Source organism: Ixodes scapularis, unplaced genomic scaffold, assembly GCF_016920785.2.
Source record: "Ixodes scapularis isolate PalLabHiFi unplaced genomic scaffold, ASM1692078v2 ptg001158l_1___fragment_3__unscaffolded, whole genome shotgun sequence".
Taxonomy (NCBI): Eukaryota; Metazoa; Arthropoda; class Arachnida; order Ixodida; family Ixodidae; genus Ixodes; species Ixodes scapularis.
This window is the reverse complement of record NW_024610108.1, coordinates 3,545,001-3,570,338: the sequence shown is the minus strand read 5'-3', so window position 1 is coordinate 3,570,338 and position 25,338 is coordinate 3,545,001. Positions and strand designations below refer to the sequence as shown.

The 25,338-nt window shown below is 43.3% G+C and overlaps 1 protein-coding gene across 1 annotated transcript; it reads right to left on the bottom strand.

Moving 5' to 3' along the window:
• Positions 1-10,074: 10,074 nt before the first annotated feature.
• LOC120845432 (trichohyalin-like) lies at positions 10,075-17,430 on the bottom strand. Its single transcript, XM_040217241.1, has 3 exons — positions 16,487-17,430; positions 10,335-10,457; positions 10,075-10,215 (listed from the first exon to the last, which is right to left on the bottom strand). The coding sequence occupies exons 1-3, from the start codon at positions 17,231-17,233 to the stop codon at positions 10,075-10,077; spliced, it is 1,011 nt and encodes a 336-aa protein (XP_040073175.1). The 5' UTR covers positions 17,234-17,430.
• Positions 17,431-25,338: the final 7,908 nt, after the last annotated feature.

Genomic DNA, 25,338 nt, shown 5'->3' with positions numbered 1-25,338 from the left:
CCCTTTTACCTATTGATGCCTTTTTTATATATATCTTTATTTCTGTTTTTCTTTTTCTGTTTTTTTTTGCCTTACTGCTTATCAGAGGTCTCTCATCACCCTTCCCCATCTCTGTTACCCTTTGTCGTTTCTTTTGCTGCCTGGTCCTTTAGTAGCGAGGGCGCCCTCGCTACTAACTAAAAAAAAATAATCTTTTTTTAATTAAAATAAGTACACCGACTTGACATAACAGAAAAAACAACTTCATTAGACGTTTCGCCTCCCATGCGGGAGGCATCATCACGTACGCATCCCACGCGACGCGACTGAAGACTGAACTGGTGGACCATGCGTGGACAATGGGGCATTCTTTCGACTTTCCGGCCGCGACGACCTTGGCGAGAGAGGACAGATGGGGGCCCCGAAAGCTTCTAGAATCGTGGTTTCTTCGCAGGGACACATCCGTGTGCAACAAAAACCGCGGCCCTCTCCACGAAGCTTACACGGACATTCGTGATAAATAGCGTTGTGTTTAGGTTGAACCCTGCATTGGCTGTGTAACTATGATGATGCCTCCCGCATGGGAGGCGAAACGTCTAATGAAGTTGTTTTTTCTGTTATGTCAAGTCGGTGTACTTATTTTAATTATGACGTCTCCCGGCTTTTGGAGTATTTTTGCATAATCTTTTTTCCCTTTTTTCCTTTTCCCCCCTTCCTTTTTTTCCTTTTTTTTTCCTCTTCTTTCTAGCCGGGTCTGAGGTTCTCGCGACCCACCCCCAGAGGGAAACTCCAGGAGCGGGTGGGCGGCCCCTGCCTCCCGGGGTGAGAACTTGGACCCACCAGGGACATCAGGTGTTAAGTGGGTGTCCCCCGCCGTGACCTCCTCCTATCTCTCTTTGTTGTCATTCCGTTTCGTTCTATTTTGTTTGGGGAAGGCCCCGGAGTCTCCCCCCTAATGGGTCCCTGTCTTCTTTTCCACATTTCTTTCTTTTTTCTATCCTGCTTAAAGGTACTCGCGACCCACCCCCAGAGGAACACTCCAAGGATGAGTGGGCGGCTCCTGGCTTCCGGGGAGAGCCGAGGTAGCCCAAATGGGGACACCCAGGTGTCAGGTGGATGCCCCCCGCCGTGACCTTATTCTCTTGGTACTTGTTTCTTTCCGTTCTCTTTGTGAGGGAGGCCCCGGAGTCTCCACCCAAATTTGTCCCTGTCTCTTTTAGTCATTTCTTTTTCCTTTTTTTCCCTTCTTCCATACATTCTTTTTTTTTCTTTCCCTTTTCTCCTCTTTTCTTTTTGTGGGGGGGGGGAGTTGGTGGGGTGCGCCTCTCACTCATTTTAGGGCCTAATGCCTTCTAGAGTTTCCGCCCTATCGGCCCGATGGGAGTCTCTATCTGGGCAGTTGGCTTCCCTTGTCTCTCGACCCTAATTCCCCCTTTTTTTGTTTCTTCCCCTAATGTCCCACTCCTAATTTCCGCGTTTTTAGATGCTGTTGCTTGTGAGTAAGAGAGTGCCAATAAGATTGCCGGGTAGGTGTCCCAAATAGTCTATGCGTGTTATAAATACGCTTTCTCAGTTATATTTGAATTGTATTTATAATGTTTGATTTACTTGATTTATAGTTTTGACAATTTCTTCTAAAATCTTGAATGCGTCTTGATGGCTTATTATTTGTGTTTTGTTTGATTCTGTGAGGCCTGTTGGGAAATATTTTAAGAATCTGTCTCTAAGGTTTTTTGAGATTGGGCAAGTTTCTAGATAGTGATTAAAGTTTTTAGCTGTATTGCCTTATGCACAGTTTTCGTCTTGTGTTTTGTTAATTTTTTTAAAGTAGAATGGAAATTTGCCATGGTTTGTTAGTAGTTGTGTTTCGTAATGGCTAGCTGGGAAGTTAGTTGGAATGTTATGTGGTGAGGATATCCATTTGTATAGGGGGGAATTTCTGTCTTTTTCGTTCCATCGGGTGTTCCAAATCTCTATTAATTTGGAGTCAATTTCTTTTTTTATGTAGTTTCTAGGAATTTTAATGTTGATTGGTGTCCCAATTTTCCTTGCTTCGTTTGCTAATTTGTCTGCGATATCATTACCTGTTATATCAGTGTGACGTTTTATATGGTATAAATTTATTTCGTATAGTTCTTTGATGTGTTTTATTGCTTTTTATTTTATAGACTATTGGGTTAGTATTGTGTGCGTTCGCGATGGCCTGAAGGGATGATTGGCTGTCGGAGAATAGTGCGAATTTTGTTTTTTCGGGGTAGGTTGTAATTTTTGTTAATGCTGCTTTTATTGCTATTAGTTCAGCTTCAAATATTGTTGCAGCTCCTCTTGTTTTCCTCGATACTGACCCGTCTGTATAGATTTGTAGTGTTTGGGTTAACTCTATTTGTTTTATATTTTCGATCGGTTTAAAGGGGAAGGAGATGGTGTCTGCCGGATTAATTTTTCGATATGTCTAATGAGTGTTGAATGGTTGTGTGTAGGTATTCTTTGTTATCGAAACTGTAGTTTTTTTTTGTTTTGAAAAATTTCGAAGGTGCCTATTTCTTTCTTTAGTACTAAGTCTAGTGGTTTTAGATTTGTTAATATGTTTAAACTTGAGTTACTGACTGTTTTGTAGGCTTTTGATATTTTTAACATTGGGATTCTTTGTATTGACTTTAGTTTTCTAAGTAGGTGTGAATTGTTTGTCTCTTTCCAATAGAATGGTGCCGCATATGTGATTGATCTTTCAATAGATCTTACGTAGATTTCTCTAAATTGTGCTTGGTTAATTCCCCATTTAATTCCTGAGAAGGAGGCTAATGTTATGGTGTTTTGATATGTTTTTGCTTTGAGGTAGTTTAGATGAGGTATAAATGATAGGTTTCGGTCAATGATTATTCCTAGAATTTTTATTTCTTCGGTGTGTTTTAGGTTTTGCCCTCCAAGTTTGATTAGGGGTGGCCTTTTTTATAGTTGTTTCCAATGGTTGTATACAACGATATGGTTTTATTGAATTTGACTCCATATGTTTTGCTCCAATTGTTTATTTTCTCTAATACTGAATTGGCTGTTTGCTCTATCTGTGCCCTGGTTTTCCCGTTAATTACGAGTGTAATGTCGTCTGCAAATGCTTGTATATGTGTTCCTTCTGGGAAATTTTCTTCTAGTAGATTTGTTATAAAAATGTTCCAAATGAGAGGGCTTAATGGTGATCCTTGAGGGCTGCCTATTGGTGCTGTTATTTCTATATTACCTGATTGGAGGTTGTAAGTTATTTTTCTTTCTTCGAGTATTTCTTATAGTAATATATAGAGATTTCGTGGGAGGGATTGATCTTTAAGTTTTTTTAATACGTGCGGGATCCAGACTATTAAAAGCGTTGGTTATATCTAATGATATGATTATACTTTTCTCATCGTTGCTTTTGTTATCGATTATTTTTTTTATTTTAGTAGTGCTTTAGTGGCTGATGTTCTGTGTGTAAATCCGTATTGTTTGGGGTTGAGAAGTTTGTTGGTATAGAGGAAGTGGTATATTCTATTATTGAGTAGTTTTTCTAAGATTTTTCCGATTGTTGAGTTTATGCATATTGGGCGATATGTTGAAACTTCGTCTTCTGGTTTGGATTGTTTAGGAATTAAAATTGTTTTACTTTCCTTCCAGTTTTTGGGGTAGTATCCGTATTCGAGACATCCATTGAATATTTTAATTAGTAGTTGTGGGTGTGCAGGGAATAATGCTTTTACAATTGTGGGGGTTAGGTTATCTGGTCCAGGTGTTTTCTTAGTTGGGGTATTTTTTAATGATGTGTTCTATTTCTGAGTATGTAAAGGGTTTGTCGTCTTCGGTTTGGGGGGCTTGTTCTGTATATATTTTAGTATCTCTTTGCTGTTTTGCATATTGTTCTGGTTGGTCTTTTGGAAAATGGCTATTAATTATGGTTTCAATTGATTCTTTGAGGGTAGTTGATTTAGTTCCGTCAGCTTTTTTATAGGGGGATTATTATAGGTCTCTTTATTTTGTTAAGTGCTATTTTATAGGGAATGTCAAATAGATTCTTTTTGGTGGCTTCTGTGCAGAAGTTTTGCCAGGATTCCGTTTTCACTTTATGTTGTTTTTGTATGTTTTCTGGGCTTCCACATATAAGCTTTTGTAATTTTCTTTTAGTTGGTTTTGACATTTCTGATGTCGTCGATGTGCTCTAACTCTTTTCCTTTCGGTGTCTAATTCTGGGGTCCACCAGGGGTTTTGTCCTTTTGATTCTTTAATTTTCTTGGAGTGTTTTTTGTACATTTGTTCTAATCTCTTTGGTGTCTCATTTATGATTTGTTCGAGGTTTTCTTTGTTTTTTATATGTTTCCCGTTGATTTTGCTTAGTGTTCTGTCTGCTCTTGTTGATTCTATTAGCCCTATTTCGCCTTTTTTGGTAAGCTTTTTGGCTGTTTTGGATATTGATTTAAATATATCTATATTTATGTAGTTGTGGTCGCTTGCTGTAATTTCATCTAGGACTTCCCAGTTGTTTATTTTTTGTATTAATTTATGGGTTGAGAGCGTCAGGTCGATCCAGCTGTTTCCATTTGCCGGTGTGAATGTGGGTGGTGAGTCTTGGTGGTTGACGAGGTGTAGGTCTTTTTCTATTATGAAGTCCCCCATTTTTTCCCCTCTTTCATCGATTTTGTTTCCTCCCTATGTGGGGTTTTTTGAGTTGAAGTCTCCTACTATTAGTGTTGGTGTCGTTGGATGTTTTTCAAGAATTTGTTCAATTTGTTCGAGTGTGTAGTCTAGATTTTCTTTGGGTGCTGAATACGAGTTTATTAGTAGTAGTTTTTCCTTGCTTGTAGTGAGTGTTATAGCTATGAGATCCCTATCAACCTTTACCAGGTGTAATCAAATATTTTTTTATATATTACTATTGCTGTTCTAGGTTTTTCCTTATTCTGGATGATTATGTCTTTTACTGACAAACCAATGATTTTGTTGTTTGAGTAGTAGGGTTCTTGTATGCATGTTATGACAAGCACTCGGCAGCAGCGATAGCAGGTTGCTTCGCAGACGCCTAAAGTTTTGCTGCCCTCCACGTTACAGGCGATTCATCTACCCTGCTTCGCCGACCTGATCGCTGCACACGCGCCAAGATCAAGCGGAGTCATCGCAGCAAGTCAAGGGAACCATCTGATTGGCTGCGACGAACTACGTGGCAGTGACGGCATCGCAGGACACCAAAGAAAAAGCCACGACGCTCAACGACAGGCTTCACAAGCACTCGGCAGCAGCGATAGCAGGTTGCTTCGCAGACGCCTAAAGTTTTGCTGCCCTCCACGTTACAGGCGATTCATCTACCCTGCTTCGCCGACCTGATCGCTGCACACGCGCCAAGATCAAGCGGAGTCATCGCAGCAAGTCAAGGGAACCATCTGATTGGCTGCGACGAACTACGTGGCAGTGACGGCATCGCAGGACACCAAAGAAAAAGCCACGACGCTCAACGACAGGCTTCACAAGCACTCGGCAGCAGCGATAGCAGGTTGCTTCGCAGACGCCTAAAGTTTTGCTGCCCTCCACGTTACAGGTTGGTACATACGCTTGATCTTTTGGGTGTTGCTATCGCTGCTGCCGCTGTTGCTTTTGTCTATTGGTTGATATTAGAAAGAAGCTAAAAATGGCAGAGGCAGAAGAATGTTTGTCCTGCCATGAAGTCTTGCCAGTGGGGGCGTGCATGACTTGTTCAGAGTGTGGTTTTAGCTATCACATGGGCAAATGTTCGGGTGTGACAAAAAGTGCTCTAAAAAAAATGACCGATGAAACAAGAGAGTCCTCGCAATGTTTAACATGCACCATTGCAAAAGCAAATGAACAAACCTCATCAAAAGATCCGGTAGAGAAAACCGAGAACCAGTTGGCCGAAATAACAAGAAAACTGAATGTCTTAATGTCGATCGGAGCGAAAGTTGACGCGCTTCTCTCCATAAAAGAAACAGTAGACAAAATCGAGCTGTCTGTGCAGCACATGTCAGATCAATATGATGAGATACTTGTGGAAATGAAAAAGCAAAACCAAGATATTAAAAAACTCGGGGAACGTGTTGAAAGACTGGAAAATAGCGGAACCCAAAGAGAAGTCGAAGCTTTAAAAGGGGAAGTAAATGAGCTTCAACAATACAGCCGCAGACAGAACCTTGAGGTGCATGGGTTTCCATGTCTCCCAAACGAAAACCTGTGGCACAAACTGAAAGAAGTATCAGACCAGCTAGGCGTTGCTGAACTGACTTAAAACGATGTAGAAGCGTTGCACAGGATGCCCGGAAAGCCAGATAAGGTTCCTCCGATTCTCGTTCGTTTCACGTCCCGACTTACTAGAGATCGATGGTTCCAGGCAAGGGCTGTTCTCAAAGATAACGCGTCGGGTATCTGGTTAATGGACAACCTAACAGCGCAAACAAAAAGATTGCTTTGGCAGGCAAAGACGAAGGCAGCGGAAAAACGTTATCAGTTTGTCTGGCAGAAGGGCGGAAGGATTTTTGTCAGGAAGCAACCCGGCGATCGCCCTATCCGAATTGACAATGACAATGATCTAGCTAAAATTGAGTAAACATTCCGGAAGTATAAAGCCACTAAATAAATAGACACAACAATGGCGCGCGATTATAATGAGCCTTCGTACTATGACAGCGCATTATTCAATCGGTGCATCACTGATAAAGCTGTCACTGCAAAAACACTGAAATTGTTTCACCTAAACGCACGGAGTCTGCGGAATAAATCTGATGAAGTATGTCTTTTCCTAGATTCACTTTCTACTCCGTTTGATGTTCTTGCATTTACCGAAACGTGGTACTCAGGAGAATCGGACATTGTGCGATTCCAAGATTATAAATGTGAAGTTATCTGCCGCGAATCTCGTCGTGGGGGCGGTGTTGCATTGTACATTCAAAACAAACTAAACTACCATGTACTGCATGATTTCACTTGTATGAATAATGATATTGAATCTTTGGTTGTGGGTTACGGAGGTTGTATAATAGCTGCAGTTTACCGTCCACCCTCAGGTGCCTTAAATGTTTTTTTCAATTTTCTTGAAGAATTACTTGAGTATGTTATGTCAATAAATCAGAAAATAGTTTTAGTTGGAGACATGAACATTGATCTGTTGACCAATGGACCTGCGAGTGTAGCATTATTAGAAATCGCTCAAGCAAGCGGATGTGAAAATATAATCAGCGTTCCCACTCGCATAACTGAAGGTACGGAATCACTAATCGATATTTGTTTAACGAATTACCAAAAAACGGATGTATTTTCTGGAGTTCTAACTGCAGATCTGAGCGATCACTTACCGTTTTTTTGCTTCTTCCCCCTACACAATTCACAACACAAGCTCCTGCGCAATAACCCAGTATTTTCCAGACTCATAAACGCAACCACTTTGGAAGATTTCTATAATCTCGTTTTGACAGAAAACTGGGATGATGTTTTTAAGGAACCTAACCCGACAAAATCTTACGATATTTTTATATCAAAGCTTCAAGAATATTATAATACAGCTTTCCCAAAAGCGGAGATTAAGAAACATAAAAAGTCAAGGAAGCCATGGGTAACGCTGGAACTTTACAACCGAATCAAAGTACGTGATCAGATGTTTGCAACGTTTATCAAAACTAAAGATAAGAGTTTACTTATGGAATATAAAAAATTCAGAAACAAACTTTCCCTTGACATTAAAAAGGCGAAGATAAACTTTTATAAATCTACGTTCTCTGAAATTTATAAAGACCCAGCTAAGCTGTGGAATACTATGAGAAAATTAATGTCAATAAATCCGGTTTTCATCCCTGAAGAACTTAAAATAGATGGTACTCTATATACGCAAGCTTTATTGGCAGATAAATTTAATACACATTTTCTGTCATCTGGTGCATGTGAATCAGCGACCGTATATGATAACCATTACTCATCTGTTCCGGTATTAAGCTCAATATTTTTAGAACCAACAGATGAAACAGAAGTTCGCAACATACTAATGTCCCTAAAAAATAACTGCGCAAGTGGTGTTGATGATATCAAGGTTGCCGCTATTAAAGCAGTAACGGAGTTAGTGTTGCCTCCTCTTGTTGATCTTTGTAATAAAATATTAGTTTCTGGTATATTCCCAGAAAAAATGAAAATTGCTAAAGTCAGTGTTATCCACAAAGGAGGCACATATGAGAACCTTAATAATTACAGGCCTATATCTGTACTACCACTTTTTTCCAAGGTTGTAGAAAAAATAATTAATTCAAGATTTTACAGGTTTTTTACTATTAATAATGTTATAACTGACAAACAGTTTGGTTTTCAGAAAGGGAAATCAACCGAATCAGCTCTAATATATATCAAAGATAAAATAATTACTAATATAGAAAATCATGCATATACCATTGGGATTTTCCTGGATTTCAGAAAAGCGTTTGATTCAATAAAACATGAAATTTTACTGGAGAAACTATCGGTGTACGGAATTAGAGGTAACGCACTAGATTTAATTCGCAGCTATTTATATTCGCGTTCTCAATATACGGTACTTAATGGATTTCAATCTAAACTCGCACCGATAATATATGGCGTTCCGCAAGGTTCCATACTGGGGCCTCTATTATTTCTAATTTATATAAACGATATTGTGAATATACCTGAATCGCGTGATATTATTTTATATGCTGACGATACCAATGTCTTTTTTTCTAGTGGAAATCTGGATCAGCTCGAGGAATTTGCAAATAGTTGGCTCAGTAAATTATTATTGTGGCTAAAGCGCAACCAGCTTAATCTTAACACTAGTAAAACAAAATATGTGTTGTTCAGATCAAAAAACAAACCTATTTCGCGTACATTGAACATCTTTTTTGACGGGGAAAAAATTGAAGGCGTTAAATATCACAAGTTCCTTGGTGTATGGTTTGAAGAAACACTCAGTTGGACTGTACACATAGAAAAAATGAGGGTTGATATTTCAAGAGCTATAGGAATATTAAACAAATTCCGAGAATTACTACCAAAAAGGGTGAAACTGCAATTATATTATTCGCTGGTCTACTCACGCTTACAGTACTGTATGTTAGTATGGGGAACCACTACACAAACGAATAAGGAAAAACTATTTATTTTGCAAAAGAAGGCTGTTCGATTTATTGAGAACCTTAATAGGTACGAACACTCATTCCCAGCATTTCAAAAGTATAAAATATTAAATATAGATCAAATCCTGCTTCTCAAATTATCTATATTTATTTTTAATAAAACTAGACAAAACGAAGCGCCCTTTCTTTATATCTTCAATCAAACCTCGGCAAATTACAGTCTTAGAAATGCACAGTATACGAAACCCAGGGTTCGAACTAATTACGGTACACAGCACCTTACATATCTCGTACCAGATCTACTAAACAAACACCCAAACATAGCAGAAATGGCCCAAGCACACGTTTCGTTTTTCTATTTTAAAAAAAGGATTGTAGAATATGTACTAAATCACTCATGATCTGCAGTTAGGACGAAGTTGACAGTTGTGTGTGTTGTTGTGTTTGTTGTGGATTTTAAAATTGCTGTATCTTTGTATATTTATTCTGTTTATTTTCCTGTGTCTCCTCCGAGTGCTGTAAAAAAGGGGCTGGAGCCTCGTCAGAAGACAACTCGTCTTCTTTTGCCCCAGCCCCCCAGACCTTTTTTTGTGTCTGAAATAAAGATACATACATACATACATATCGGATTGGATGTGTGGTTGATTATTCTAGAGATGTTCTGTTGCGGTATATGAATGGTTTAGGTTTATTTGGGTGATTCTAATGGATGTGTTGTTTGTTTTATGTGTACCATATTTCTTCGCTTTAGCTGTTCCCTCTTCTATCCTCTGTTCTCTCGCCTCTCGCCCCCCTCCCCCCTCTCTCTCTTTTGTTCCCTTAGTATGAAGTTCTTTGTCGGATTCTTTCGACTTGTGCTTTATATGTTGGGCACAGCGGGTCTGTGAATTTGTGGTTAGTGTCAAATTGTGATTCAAATTTTTCGTTGCTGTTGCTGCAGGCTTTGCATTTGACTGTGATCACCTCGTATTCTTGGTGTCTGTGTTGTCCGGCGCACTCAGGGCACGTCGCTCTGTTTTGGCATTGCCTTTGTGTGTGTCCGTATGATGAACAGTTGAGGCATCTTGGGACATATATATTCTCTCTGACGGGACAGGAGGTCCAACCTATCAGTAACCTTTTCCTGTTTATTAGTTGCCTGAATGCGTTCGCAGACAGTTCAATGATCTGGGTGTTCGTGCCGTTGTTTGTTCTGAAAGTTTGAATTATTTTTATTTCGTCCTCTCCTGCTTCGATTTTGTTTTGGTGTATGATTGCCTTCGTGATTTCTTCTTCTGTTAGCTCTCTTTCTACTTGTGTTATGGAGATTTGGGGATTTCGTTCTCTGGGTTTTTTGTATTCTAGTTTTTCTCTGGTGTCTTTTGTTTCGTTGATTTTCCTTTCCAGTTTATTCCGCAGGGGGCACCTGTGAAAGCAGGTGTTTGAGAGTGGCGTCTCCACGGACCCCGAGCTCCGCAGGGGGCGCCTGCACCTTAGGTGCTAGGGGCTTGGTGAGTAGCGTCACCACGGACCCTAGCCACTTTGGCGACACCACAGACCCTGAGTAAAAGTGGCTACGACCCACCCACGTCTGGCTGTGCGTGGCGAGCCCGTGTCCAGGGAAAAGGGCATCCTGGTGGTTGAGCTGAGCCCGGGGTAGGTTTGAACCCTTCGGTGCCCCCCGGGCGAGGCAACACATCACTTTGGCCCCTGCTTCCTGTAGACGGGTGTCCTGGCTTGGCCCGACCAGGATGATTCAGTCAGTCGCCACATCTTCTACTATCCCCTCTTATCTTTCTCTTTGCTCTTCTTTTATTCCTTTTCACCTTCTTTGCCGGCAAGGGCTAACCTTGGGTGGCGATAGACCCCTTGTCCGGATCCACACTAGGTTATAGTGCCTGGGCAGCACTGGTAGTGTAATGTTGTCAGCAAAGTCATATTTGTTATGGCACATTGCCTACCCCCGTGTTTGGCTCCGTGGTAGGTGTTGCACCCGGGTCACCGAAATTCTCTCCCATCTTTATGGGTACTAAACAAAAAACCTTTCTTGATCGGCCCCCCAAAAGGGGCCGCACCGAAGTGCATGCAATTAATCCTACTAGATCTGCAGAAAAATTTCCAAGATTCTTGGTGATGCACTCTGAGAGTGAGAAACCTTTGGCGAAACTGTCACCATTCCTTGTTTCCAAAACGCTTGAGTCCATTGTTGGAAAGAACTCTGCCAAAAAAATGACATCCGGAGATCTGCTCGTTGAGATTAAAACCAGTGAACAGAGCACAGCACCCCTATCACTAAATTCAGTTTCTGACTATAAAGTGACAGTCACTCCCCACTGTACATTGAACACAGTAAAAGGTGTGATTTCTGAAGATGACCTCCTCGAAAGTACAGAAGATGAACTCGTAGATGGCCTCAGTGACCAAGGAGTTGTCGCTGCAAAGCGAATCTCCCTTCGTCGAGAGGGGCAAGAGATCAAAACAAAACATGTCATTTTGACTTTCGAGTTGAGCAAAGTTCCCGAGTCAATCAAGGCTGGGTACTTGAACTGTAGAGTACGGCCATATGTGCCGAACCCCAGGAGATGTTTCCATTGCCAGAGGTTCGGCCATAGTGCCCAGAGCTGCAGGGGCAAGACCACGTGCACCAAGTGCGGTCAGAACGATCACCCGTCAGACAACTGTGCAAACCCACCACACTGCGTCAACTGCGGCGAACCACACGCCGCTTACTCCCGTTCTTGTAAAAAATGGAAAGAAGAAAAGGAAGTAATTACTCTCAAAGTAAAAGAAAACATCTCGTTTCCTGAGGCCAGGAAGCGACTTTCTTTTCTACAGAAAGGATCCTTCGCTACGGTAACACGCACAGGGGGCGTGTCACCGAAAACCTCGGTGGGAACCCAGGTCTGTCCCAAAGACCTGGCAGCCCCACCGACACCCCCTGCCCCCCCAAGGTCGGCTCTACGACCACGTTTGTCGTTGGAGCCAAAAGGTTCACAGTGCCTGAATGGTGCTGTCGCGCCTTTCTTAAAGGAGGCAATGAACACCATGGCACCAAAGGAGGTATCCCCTCCAAAGGCATCAGGGGTGGTGCCTCTTGCACCACCCTCAGTCCGTAAAGAGGGTCCGTGGCAGACCACCTCCTCTAAGGAGCTGGAGCGGACACCCTCGTCGTCTGCTCGCTCTTCAGGCCGAGGCAGGGCTTTGCCCACTCCCGCCTCGACCAGCTCTCGAAAGCCTGGCCAGCTGGACGAGGCATACTCGACCGCAAGCCAGCAGTCAGTAGATGAAATGATGGATGAGAGCATGCCACCCTCTGACGACGACCTGGTCCCTTCAGGTGCTGAGTCATCACTACCTTTTCAGGTCGTAGAAAAGAAAAAGAAAAATAAACTTCCTAGAATTTTGCCCCCAAAGGGATCGTAGTCCCTTTAGAAATGAATCATAAGCAAGTGTCGCCACTTAGTTATCTCGCGGTGTCCTGAAGGCCAGTTATAATTTTAATTTTAATTTCCAGTTTTAATCTTCACCATGTCTCTGTTTTTACAGTGGAACTGTCGTGGGCTTTTTTGTAATTATGATGATGTCACTTTTATTAGACGAACACCGCCCTGCTGCCTTCTGTCTGCAGGAGACGCATCTTAAAGAAACTAGGTCAAATGTACTCCGCCATTATCAAGTGTTTAGACAAGATAGGTTGCACTCCTCTGTGGCGTCTGGTGGTGTTGCTGTAGTTGCCCAGCGCACAACCCCATCTGCCGAAGTGGCTCTCTACACCACTCTCGAGGCTGTGGCTGCCCGAATACTGCTAGACCGGGTGATTACTGTTTGTTCAGTGTACATATCACCGGGATACCAGCTGCAGTACGAAGAGCTAGAGGATCTTGTTAGTCAGCTCCCGGCTCCATACTTACTTTTAGGCGATTTTAATGCACACAACCCATTGTGGGGGAGTGGTTAACGGGATGCTAGAGGAGCACTTGTTGAACGTTTTCTTCTTTCCACGGGACTGTGCTTACTTAACACTAAAGAAGCCACACACTTTAGTTCAGCGACCAGGACTTTTACTTCCATCGACCTTTCTATCTGCCATCCTTCACTATACTCGCTGTTTTCATGGAGGGTCATCCCAAACCCGTATGGAAGTGACCATTTTCCAATTGTTTTAGAGTTTAACAGTCCTCCTGCTGGTCTTCAAACGCGTACCCCTCGTTGGAAGTTTGAGAGGGCTGACTGGGCAACATTTAGCAGCTCTTCAGTTTTAGCTTGTTCATCACTTGATGATCTTTCCATCGATGATGTCACTCTGCATATCACTCGACACATATTACAGGCCGTAATCATCGCCATTCCTATGACGTCCTCGCATCTCCCAAAAAGGCCGAAGGCATGGTGGAATAAAGACTGCCGCCAGGCAAAAAAGGAACAGAATCGTGCCTGGGGTATCTTTAGGCGTTACCCTACTCCAAGTAATCTGATTGGTTTTAAAAGAAAAAGGGCCCAGGCAAGGTTTATTCGAAGAAAAACCAAGCGGCAAAGCTTTAGAGGATATGCCTCTTCAATCAATAGCAGTACATCTATAAAGGAAGTTTGGGACCGCGTGCATAAAATTGAGGGTTCCTACGGCGCTTTCTCTGTCCCACTCTTGTGCCGGAATGGAACATGTCCTGCAAGCCTTGACGAACAGGCTGACATTCTTGGTGAGCACTTCGAATTTGTTTCTAGTTCCGAACACTATACGCAATCATTTAGGCGGCATAAGCTACATGCAGAAAAAAAGATTGTGCCTACGACCGGTGGTTTGCAAGAGCCTTATAACTCTCTTTTCATGCTGCACGAACTGCAGATGGCTCTCGATTCATCCGGACAGACTGCCCCTGGACCGGACGGTATCCACTATCAAATGCTTCAGCACCTTCATCCATCTACTCTAGAGCTCATCTTGTATCTTTTCAACCGAGTTTGGGTCGAGGGTCTTTTCCCATTGACCTGGAAGGCTGCCGTCATTATCCCCCTTTTAAAGCCAGGAAAAGATCCTGCCTGTGCCTCCAGCTTCAGGCCTATAGCACTAACTAGCTGTCTTTCGAAGACATTAGAAAGGATGATCAACAGAACGCTGATGTTTTATTTGGAGAGTAATAATCTTCTTGACAGGTACCAATGTGGCTTTCGTTCAGGACGATCCACGGTCGACCACCTAGTTCGCTTTGAGACTGTTGTGCGAGAGGCATTTGTAAATAAGCAGCATTGTGTCTGTCTTTTTTGACCTGGAAAAGGCATTTGATACAACCTGGTGCCATGGCATACTGCAGGATCTGTTCAGCTTAGGTGTACAGGGCCGAATGTTAAGTGGCATTCAGAGTTATCTCCAAAACCGGACTTTTCGCGTGAAGCTTGGGACAACTTTTTCTAGAGAATTTTCGCAGCAAAATGGAGTACCTCAAGGTGGTGTACTTAGCGTCTCTTTTTATTGTGAAGATGAACTCAATTGTCCGCGCAATAGCTCCATCTGTTCAGTACTCACTGTACGTCGATGATCTGCAGATTTCTGTATCGTCTTGTAATCCATCCATATGTGAACGTCGGCTCCAGCTCGCAATCAACAACTTGGTCAAATGGGCTGATGTCAACGGTTTTAAATTTTCTCCTGAGAAGATCGTCTGTGTGAGTTTCTCACGTCGCCGCGGAGTTTTGCACGAACCTTCTTTGACTATGTATGATGTTCCTATCCCAGTGAAAACTGAACACAAGTTTTTAGGTCTTATATTTGATTCCAAATTGACTTTTGTTCCGCATGTCAAGAGAGTGAAGATGAAGTGTTTTAAATCGCTTAATATACTTAAGGTCCTGTCGCATGTGTCCTGGGGTGCTGACCGTCTTTGTCTCTTGCGTATCTATCGGTCGGTCGTTCGATCCCGACTTGATTACGGTTGTATTGTGTATGGTTCTGCTCGGACATCGGTTCTCAAAATGCTGGACCCTGTTCATCATCAGGGGTTGCGGCTTGCTACCGGTGCTTTTCGCACATCTCCTGTTCTCAGTCTATACGCAGAAGCAAACGAGCTCTCTCTGGAGAAAAGAATATCTGAACTGGGCTTCACATATTTTATGCGAATTAGATCGGTTCCTAACCATCCAACCTTACACTGTATGGAACGAATACGCTACGAGCGAACCTTCAGTAACAAGCCTTCAGTTGTTCCACCTCTTGCCATGAGGGTTTGCAATTCTGCGGAGTCTGTAGGACTGGACGTGTTGCCTCCAGTTGTACAGTGTTTGAGTTCGGCAGCCCCTTGGGACCTAGTTCCCATTCAGTGCGAACTGGAGCTGACGAAATTCAACAAAAAAGACACTCCTCGCGAAGTCCTGAGACAAGAATTCCTTGAACTCAGAGGACAGTATCACGACTTTATAAGCTTTTGCACTGATGGTAGTAAAACTGATTCCTCTGTCGGTTGCGCAGTGATCGGGACTGGGATGCAGCTTGTCCGGAGAATAAATGACAGTGCCTGTAGTTTTACGGCAGAGCTCTATGGCTTACTCCTCGCCACAGATAAGATCCTCAAACAAAAGCTTCACAAGTCAATTGTTTACACCGACTCACTTAGTGCTTTACGAGCTCTTGCCAGAGTGGGAAATGATCGCAATCCACTTGTAATAGAAATAAAGAACAGGCTAATTTCAGCTGCTAAACGGAAGAAAATAATACTATGCTGGGTTCCTTCACATGTCGGAATTGCCGGGAATGAGGATGCTGACAGGGCAGCAAGTACTGCTAAGGATCGAGAAGTCGACCTGTGGAAAATACCTTACAGAGACTATAGGCATGTTCTGAAATTTTCCATAAGACGCAAGTGGCAAGAGGAATGGGACCGAGAAATAAACAATAAGTTGCGCGCAATAAAACCACTACTTCAGGAATGGGAGAGTGCACGACACCGCGAGCGTTTTTATGAGGTGGTTTTGTGCCGACTGCCAATTGGTCATACCCGTCTTACCCATGGGCATCTTTTGCGTGGGGAGGATGCTCCGGAGTGTGAACACTGCTGCATTCCGTTAAGCATCCTACATATCTTACTTGTATGCCCTTTGTATGACCAAGAACGCCACAGACACTTCGCTAAGGTTTACCAAGAGCATACACCATTACATCTCGCCCTTTTACTCAGCGATGAGCCGTTGATTCCACACAAGTGTGTTTTCAACTTTCTTAAGGATATAAGACTCCTGGACCAGCTATAATTTTAATAGTTCATCGTATTCATTGCCACATCTTATGCACTTGTGCTTTCATGATCATTGTTTTATTAAATTACAAGCTACTATAGCTCTTTCTTCTCTTCAACCTTGATTCAGCAATAGTCCTAGTTGTTGCCGCATTATAGCCTTGGTCGCTGCTGCGCCATTAAACCCCAATCAATCAATCAATCAATTTCCAGTTTATCTATGGCCTCTTTTGAGTTGGTAGTTATGGCCAGTCCTCCCCTAATCGGTTTAAGTCGGACGTCAGTCAGCCCGACGTCCGCTGGGTCGATTGATTTCTTTAGGAGGTTGCCCACTTTGATGTGGTCGTCTTTTTCTTGACTTCCTTTTGTCGTTACCAGTAGAGTATATTTCTTTTCTTGCTCATTGTCGTCTTGTTTCGGGGTTTCGTTGTTGTCATCGCTTTGCGTGCCCAGCGCCTGTGAGTACGTCTTAGTCCTCGCTTTCTCTGACTCGTTTAGTCTTGCATTGTTTTGCAACAGGTCGAGTTCTCTGAGGTGTAGGTTCTCTTGGATTATGAGTTCGGTTTGTTCGTTGATTCGGCTGAGTTCGGCTTTGATTTTGGCGTTTTCGTCCATCACCTTGATTGTTGTCCTTGTAAGTTCTGCGATAGTTTTAAGTAGCTCTTCCAAGCTTGCCTGTGAGAGCTCCTGTGTTTGGGGTCTGTCTTTTTTGGTGTCTTTTGTTTTGTTTTTGTTGGCAGCGTTGCGACTAGTTTTCCTTTCGTCTGGGAAGTCGTCTTCCCCCGTCTCTGGGATCTCCTCCCTCACCTCCCGTTCCAAGTAGATGCCCTCTTCCTCCGAATCGGTGTTTTCCTTGTCCTTGTGGTTTTTCTTTTCATCATTGTCTGAGCAGTATTCTTTCGTTTTTTTGTTTTTCTTCTTCTTAACGCTCTTTTTCTCGTGATATGCGTTCATCTTTGCCGGTGTTGTCTCCGTGTGGTTGAGGCTTTTAGGTTCTCAGGTAAGTTTTTAGGGTGACTAGCGGGTGAATTCGAATTGTTTTGCTTTGGTTTCCTATTGGGAGTAAGTTTGGATTTGGGATACAAGGGTAGGTGGAATAGACCCTTTCCGAAATTCAGTCTGGCCACTTTGATCACTATCATCATCTGTGGAACGGCATCTGTGCCATACCAATGGCGGCCTTCTAGTGACTGATAAAGGAAGACGTTGAAGATGCTCCTAAGCGGATCTTGCGAGGCCTGTACATTCGGGGGGTCAGTACGACGCGACGTGGGAATGGAACACAAGAGCTACGTAAGCGTTTATTTCTAATAACTCAGATTCAGTCAATCTGTGGGCGGCACACAATCGGCTTTAAAGCACTTGGGTATATAGAAATTTCTCGAGGCCTCTGAGTGAGTTGAAGCTTCGTTCTGAATGCAGGTTGTTGGTCACCATCGAACTCAAAGTGATCGAGAAAGAACTTACGCTGAACAATTCCTCGCGTGCCGTTGACTTGCGAAAGTGACGGTGCCGATACAAGTTCATTTCCGCCATTGATATGACAAAACCTAAACTCCTTTACAAACCACCAGATGGCATTGAATTTCGGAAAGGGTCTATTCGACTGATTTGTGTGGTTCCCACCACTCTCCCCAGGGGTCCTCAGATGTTGTCTACTACGGAATTTCTATTAGGCCGTTTTTGATCGCTTTTTTCGCCCGGATTAGTATCCGATCCTCCTCCTTTCGGTTTCTAAGGGGGAGGAGGTGCCCTTATTTTCCATCTAGGATCAATGGTTTTCGAGATATAGGGTATGTTCCAAATCTTACCCGAGTAACCTGCCTCCTACGTCAGCGGGTAATACCACGTGACATCGCGAGTAAACGATCCGCGACTCGATTTTGGAACGGCCAGGATAATCACCTGGATACTACGCGGATTGGCTTCGTCTTGGGCGACGGCAAAAAGAAAACACAGCAGCGATGGCAGAAAATAGCAGACGATCCTTTTGATCATGGAGAAAGCACCCGAAGAACGGTAATGTTAATGACGACGCGGTGTATTTTGAGGTGGATCCACCAGCTCCTTTTACTCACCTTCGTTTTGAGCTGTATATTGAGATCAAAATTACTCCTTACAGCTAGACATAAAAAAAATGTGTTATTAATCAGCGCGATCGCTGCAATTCTAGTCACGGTGCCCTAAACGCATATATCCCACGCATTGTAATTTGCACCGATTATGTTTTGCAGAAATATATTCCACACGTTTAAGCGGTACAGCGCGAGGGTGTTTTCTTCAGAATGATATAAAACTCACGTTCGCTTTGACGCGAATGTGATTACAGTGAAATTTTCGAAGCCTTCACTGCTTTACAAACGTTATCCTCTCATTACACACACTCTGGAGGAAACAAAAATATTACATTATCATATACCGAGTTCAAACATTTTCGGCCTTGAACGTGAGATTACGGCGTTCCCCCAACGCCGAGGACGAGGATGCGGAGAAGCTCCTGTTTACGCTCGCACTCAAATAATAACAAGCTTGTACACGTTCCCGGGGAAGGTGGACGGTCTGGATGTAATGCAGTCAATTCCTGCGTTGACAACAGCAAATCGCAATAACCAGACATGCTGCACCTAATTCTTTGTAATTTCGAACGTCCGCCACCAAAACCAACGGAGCAAGCGAGCTTTGACGGCTGTCGGCGCAGAAAGCAGACGACGAACAGATCACGTGACGTATTTACTCGATTTGATCCGACTTTACCCCCCGATCGAGGAGGGTAGCGCGAGTAATTACTCCGGAGTAAACAACCCGCTTCTGGAACGCGAGTTCTTACGTCATCGAGTAAGCTGGAGTAACTTTTTAAATGCCACGGTACGAAACTTTTACTCCGGAGTCGGATCGAGTAAATTTTGGAACACAGCCATAGAGTAATTTGTGTGGCGTTTCGGTTTCGTATTGGTTTCCAATGGGTGTTGGGCTTAGCTGATCTCGAGGTTTCGGTTTCGATTTCGGTCTTGATTGAATATTTTGCGTAGTTCCAACTATCCTCCCCAGGTGTCCTTAGTTGTTGCCGAATACGGAGTTTCTAATTGGGCCGTTTTCGATTTATTTTTCGCCCAGATTAGTTTCCGCTGGTGTTCCTCCGGGTTCCTAAGGGGGAGGAGGTGCTTTTATTTTCCCTCTAGGATCAATAGTTTTCGAGATATAAAGCAATTTACAGGGCGGTTAGGTTTCCTGTGGGTTTCAAATGGGTTTTAGGCTTAGATGATCTCGAGGTTTCGGTTTCGGTTGAATATTTTGCGTAGTTCCAACTATCTTCCCCAGGTGTCCTTAGTTGTTGCCGACTACAGAGTTTCTAAGTAGGCCTTTTTCGATTTATTTTTCGCCCAGATTAGTTTCCGATCGTGTTCCTCGCGCATTCTAAGGGGGAGAAGGTGCTTTTATTTTCCCTCTAGGATCAATAGTTTTCGAGATATGAAGCAATTTATAGGGCAGTTAGGTTTCCTGTGGGTTTCAAATGGGTTCTAGGCTGAGATGATCTCGAGCATTCGGTTTCGGTTTAAATTTCTCTTTCCTAGACCTCGGGTGGGTTTAGCAAGATGGCCGCCCCCAGCAAGGTTTTCCGGTTGCCGTTAGTTTCTAAGTCTATGCTTTGTTATGGCGGAAAGCACATGTGTTGGTGATATATACGTTTGAATAACTTCGCGAGTTCTGGTCGGATTTGAAAAATAATTATATTTTTGGATTTCCTGGAGCGTGTGCTTTAAATCGGTATATTATTTATATAGGTTTCGTGTAGTTTACGGGTTGGATGAAATGGATTAAAATGTTTTGTTAGGAAAGCACATGGGAATGCTATTGTGTGTTTAATGTAGTAACTTTGCGAGTTTTTGTCTGATTTAAGAAATAATGGTGAATTTGGGTTCTCTAGGTCTTGTACTTCTTTAAAATATATAAATTAATTAGGTTAGGGCCTGTTGTTTTTAGAATGGAAATGGATTAGGATTTCTGCTTAGGGTTAACCCTATCTTCCGCATCTCCACTTCGAATTTTTGAAAGGTTATTTCTCGGGATCTAGTTTAGCTAGAACAATAAATTTGGTATCTTTTTTCGGTCTCGGCGTGGAGAATCTTATGCGATAGTTTGATTTTGTCTAGCGGTTTAAGTTTTTGCTCAATCTGCTCAAACGTGAGTGGCGGCCATCTTGTTTTTTTTTGTTTTGCAATTCGGGAAGTTTGAGATTCTTGTTATTTGAAAATTCCTGTTTATAGGTAAGTTTTAGCCTGTCGAACGCGTTCCTGGGGTGTTCCGATTTTACTTTTTACAAGATATCTGCCCAATCTTGGGGAGTAAAGTGGGAAAAAATCTTACCTTTGGAGCTGAAGGGCCCAGGTGCTGGCGCCGGTGTCCCCCTGGTGGCAGCAGTAGTAGATAGGGACAAAATATATAGAGGAGACTTAAAAGAAAAGGGAAATTAAGTCAAGAAAAAAGAAAAATAATATTGCTCCTCTGCCCACACCACAAAGGTATAGCAGGCATCCTAATATAAAAAATTACTTAAAAAACCCCACCCCCCGGGATCTACTGTTTTAGCGCAACCACAACCAAGGGCACCGGCCCAGGCTATCAGCGACGTTTATTGAAAACTAGAAAAGAAGAAAAAAAAAAAAAGGTTTTCTTTTATAAATTTTTTTTCCAGAAGAAAAGCGCGCATGCACCCGCTGTACAGAATGAGAAAAAGCCTATATATATTGGTTAAATATGATAAAGAGTATAATAGTGAGCATGCTATCACTTTACAGAAAAATAATAAGAATGAATTAGTGTTCTTACACTAAAATGCGTAAAAAAAAACGTATACATATATATATATATATATATACATACACATGTATATACACACATACATACATTCACACATATATACACACAAAACCAAACACACCCATATATAGGGCAAAAATACAAAAAAATTGCAGACATACAAATATAGGGTAAAAAACATAAAAAAATACGTAAAATTTAAGTGAAATATGTGAAAGATATATAAACAATTATATATACATATCAAATGTACACACTAATGAAAGCCTGTTCTAAAATCCCTCCCCCTTTTACATGCTATTTGCTGGACTAGTAGATAGGGACAAAATATATAGAGGAGACTTAAAAGAAAAGGGAAATTAAGTCAAGAAAAAATAAAAATAAAATTGCTCGTCTGCCCGCACTACAAAGGTATAGCAGGCATCCTAATATAAAAAATTACTTAAAAAAACCCCACCCCCCCGGGATCAACTGTTTTAGCGCAACCACAGCCAAGGGCACCGGCCCAGTCCATCAGCGACGTTTATTGAAAACTAGAAAAGAAAAAGAAAAAAAAGGTCTTTTCGAATTTTTCCCTAGAAGAAAAGCGCGCATGCACCCGCTGTACAAATGAAAAAGCCTATATATATTGGTGAAATATGATAAAGAGTATAATAGTGAGCATGCTATCACTTTACAGAAAAATAATAAGAATGAATTAGTGTTCTTACACTAAAATGCGTTAAAAAAAAACGTATACATATATATATATATGTATATATACATACACATGCATATTCACACATACATACATACACACATATACACACAAAACCATACACACCCATATATAGGGCAAAAATACAAAAAATTGCAAACATACATATATAGGGCAAAAACAAAAATACATAATATTTAAGTGAAATATGTGAAAGATATATAAAAAAAATATATATATATATACATATCAAATGTACACACTAATGAAAGCCTGTTCTAAAATCCCTCACCCTTTTACATGCTCCTTGCTGGACTAAACAATTACTAAAATTTATCTCCCTCAGTGGGAATCTTGTTAATCCATTCATGCGCGTCACTAATTAGATAACGAGGCATTTGGCTATTTTTTTTTGTACTCCCAGAAGTCGGGTATCCACAGGGCATGAGGTCCCAGTCCCACAAGGAGAAAGGGCGCGCCACAGTGGCCACCACTTCAGGAGGCATTGGTGTAGGAATTTCGTTCATCCCAAATGTAAAAAAAAAAATTTAAACAAAAAAGAAAAAAAAAATTCACAATTCAACAACACATTCATTAGCAGGGTTCGGTAGCCACAATGGGCTGGGTAACACCCCTCTCCACTGAGGATCTGGGGACGCCCCTCGGACCACCAACAACCCCCAGAGCACTTTATCCTCTCGCGGGAGAGGGACCTGATCTTACGCCCCGAAGGGCCAACACGGGTGTGTGTGGCCAACAGTCGCGTTCATCGCCCGCAATAAGCGGTGGTCATTTGTTGATGCTGCCTAAAGCAGCGAACCCCCCCCCCCCCCCTGAAGAGAACGTATATTCACAATCTTAAAATCCGCACCCCCCAACCCAAGATCCACTAAAGAGGCCGCACTTTTGGGCGCCCAAACCCCCCTATATGTTAACGTTAGAGAGGTAACGAGTGGCGGGTCTGAGGTGGGACCCCACACCAGACTTAAAAATTCCGGGTCACTATACTTAGCGACCTTACGCTCATGCGATATGTGGGGTGTCGAATACGTTCCAACAACCTGTGCGTCTACTACCACACATTGCCTGCCACGCGTTAGCACCATGTCAGGTACATACCTTTTTGTTTCGGAACGGTACTCAGGCTCCACTGTTACATCCCACTTTTTCTCACGCAATTGTCCCGCTGCATAGCGGACAATGGTGTCATGCCGCTTAATGCGGGCACTGTGGGCTCTAAAACAGTTTTGGATTATGTGGCCCAATGATTCCTCCGACGGACAACCAGCTCGGCACTTTGTCGATACCTTCCTGCCTCTCTTAGTTCTCGTTAAATTAGGCAGGGCATTAATCCTTATTTTAATTAGGTTAATGAACTGTTTTCCACCCAGCAAAGCAGTTCTCTCACCAACCCACTGTTGGGAGGCTGGCACTTTAGCAGCCTGCTTTAGTGCAGCACCATCAGCACTACTGTGGAGGGTTACTGCCCAAAATTTCTGCACTTCCCTTTTTGTGTGCAAGAACTGGCCCTTATAATGGCAGGACCTCTCAAATCTGTCCCTTAAGTCTATGATTTGCGGCAATTGGATTGCCGTCTCGCACATTGGATGGGAAGATGTTCCCAGACTTTCAAGGCGCCGCAGCGCCATGCTCGGTATGGCGGTGCGCAAACAAGGGATTCCGAGCCCTCCCTCTTTCACAGGGGCATAAAAATACCCCATCGGTGTATCATGGGGTAGATCTAACCACCGCCTCACCGAGGCCCGTAATGTCGTGTCAATCTTTTGAAGGACACCTAGCGTCCACGGCCCAAGCACCAGTCTGTGGTACAGTCGTGGTAGAAGATAGAATTTTACTACCACCATCCGTTGCTGGGGTTTGAGTGGTGCCTTCGCCACTCTAGACAACAATTCAACAACGTCCTGGTGTACGAACGTACCCTTCCTTCCTTCGGGGGTCAAAAGGTACCCCCAGGTACTTCCAGCACATGCTGACCTCCTGCTTGGGAAGATCAACTCCCGCGACCTGAAATTTCCGATCAGTCGAAACTTTCATTTTCTTCTCCTTACCAGAAGGCACCAAGGAGAGAGTGAAGGACTTGTTTTTGTTCATTGCCAAGCCGCGGTGACCCAAATAGCAGTCCAGCTCGTCCAGCCTGCGCTGGAGCGCCATAGGGGTAGATGCAAACACAATTAAATCATCTGCGAACGCCATTGCATCCATGTTGAAGTTACCACTGGAGAACCCGATTCCACCCTCCATCGACTTAAAAAAGCCATCTATGACTAAATTAAACAGAAAGAGTGACAGGGGATCCCCCTGCCGCACCCCCGCCGTTGGCCCCACCAGGCGAGTGTGACCCTGAAAAGTCAGAAGTGTGTTTGCTCCTTCATAGAGGTCGGTAACATACAGAGCAAACGATTCACCCAGACCAGCACGGCGGACCCCTTCAATGATGGCCGCCTTTGACACTTTGTCGAAAGCCTTGGCGAGATCGACGCTCGCCAAGTGTAGAGGTCTCAGGCTCCTACGGGCCTCTTGAATGGTGGCGGAAAGCAGAATGACATTTTCCGCGCAGCCATCTACGGGCAGAAAAGCCCACTGCCGAAAATCTAGTTTAACCATCTGAGAAGCGCGTTGCGTTAAAATCTTGTTCAGAAGCCTTAACAGTACTGGGGCGACTGTTATAGGCCTAAAGTCAGATGGCAGGGAGGCACTATATTTTTTTGGTATAAAAATGGTTCTCGCCCCTTTTAGCGAAGTGGGCACTTTCTTAAGGACCATCAAAAGGTTCAGCAGAACCCTTAGAAGCAGTGCGGGTGCAGACCGCAACTGTCTTGCAGTAAATCCGTCCGGTCCTGGTGCCGAACTTAGTGGCAAGGAATTTGATTTAATTTCAGTCGCCGAAATGGGATAGAACAAATCGATCCCACTATCCCCGTGGACCATCGGGGACGGCGGTACTGGCAGGACAGCACCAGTCATTGTCCCCTCCCATTCCCGAAGAAATCCTTCGACGTCGACCACATCTATCACTTGCTCACCGTCAAGGATTCGTCTTGCGCATTCCCCCTGTCTTTTCCGAAACAGTACCTGCGTTTCGGCATAAAGGCGCTTCTTGCGGTGCCAATTGCTTTCCCTTTTTTGAGGGACATCCCTGCGCTGCCGCTGTGGGGGACGTTTAGGGGGCACAAAGAAAGCATCCCTGATGTAGTCGTTGAGCGGCCGTTCCACATCAATGCCGCGCACTGCCAAGTGGGTAACCTCTCACAGGCGCTGTCCCTGATAAGTCTTTGGTGTATTCTTCTTTATCAGGTTGGCAAGTACCAACGAAACTGCGGGACGCGCATCATGTGCCTCAGCGCCCTTTATGCCCTCAATGGGCTCTTCATCGTGTTCCCCTATCAAATTGGGTTCATCAGTGGCAGCAGACAGTCGACCCGCCTCACTGTTCGACAGGGAGGAACCATCCAAATCCATGGCATCACCAACTTCATGGGACAAATTCATTCCTTGTTGGGGGCTGTCCTGGGAAAAAGAGGAC

Bases quoted from the DNA above. Each gene is read 5' to 3' on its own strand.
- LOC120845432 (XM_040217241.1), bottom strand. From the start codon at position 17,233: ATGAACGCATATCACGAGAAAAAGAGCGTTAAGAAGAAGAAAAACAAA. The intron at 10,458-16,486 runs ATTGATTGATTG...AATAAACTGGAA, and splicing joins AGGCCATAGATAAACTGGAA to AGGAAAATCAACGAAACAAA. The intron at 10,216-10,334 runs GCAATCATACAC...GAACGCATTCAG, and splicing joins CAGAAGAAGAAATCACGAAG to GCAACTAATAAACAGGAAAA.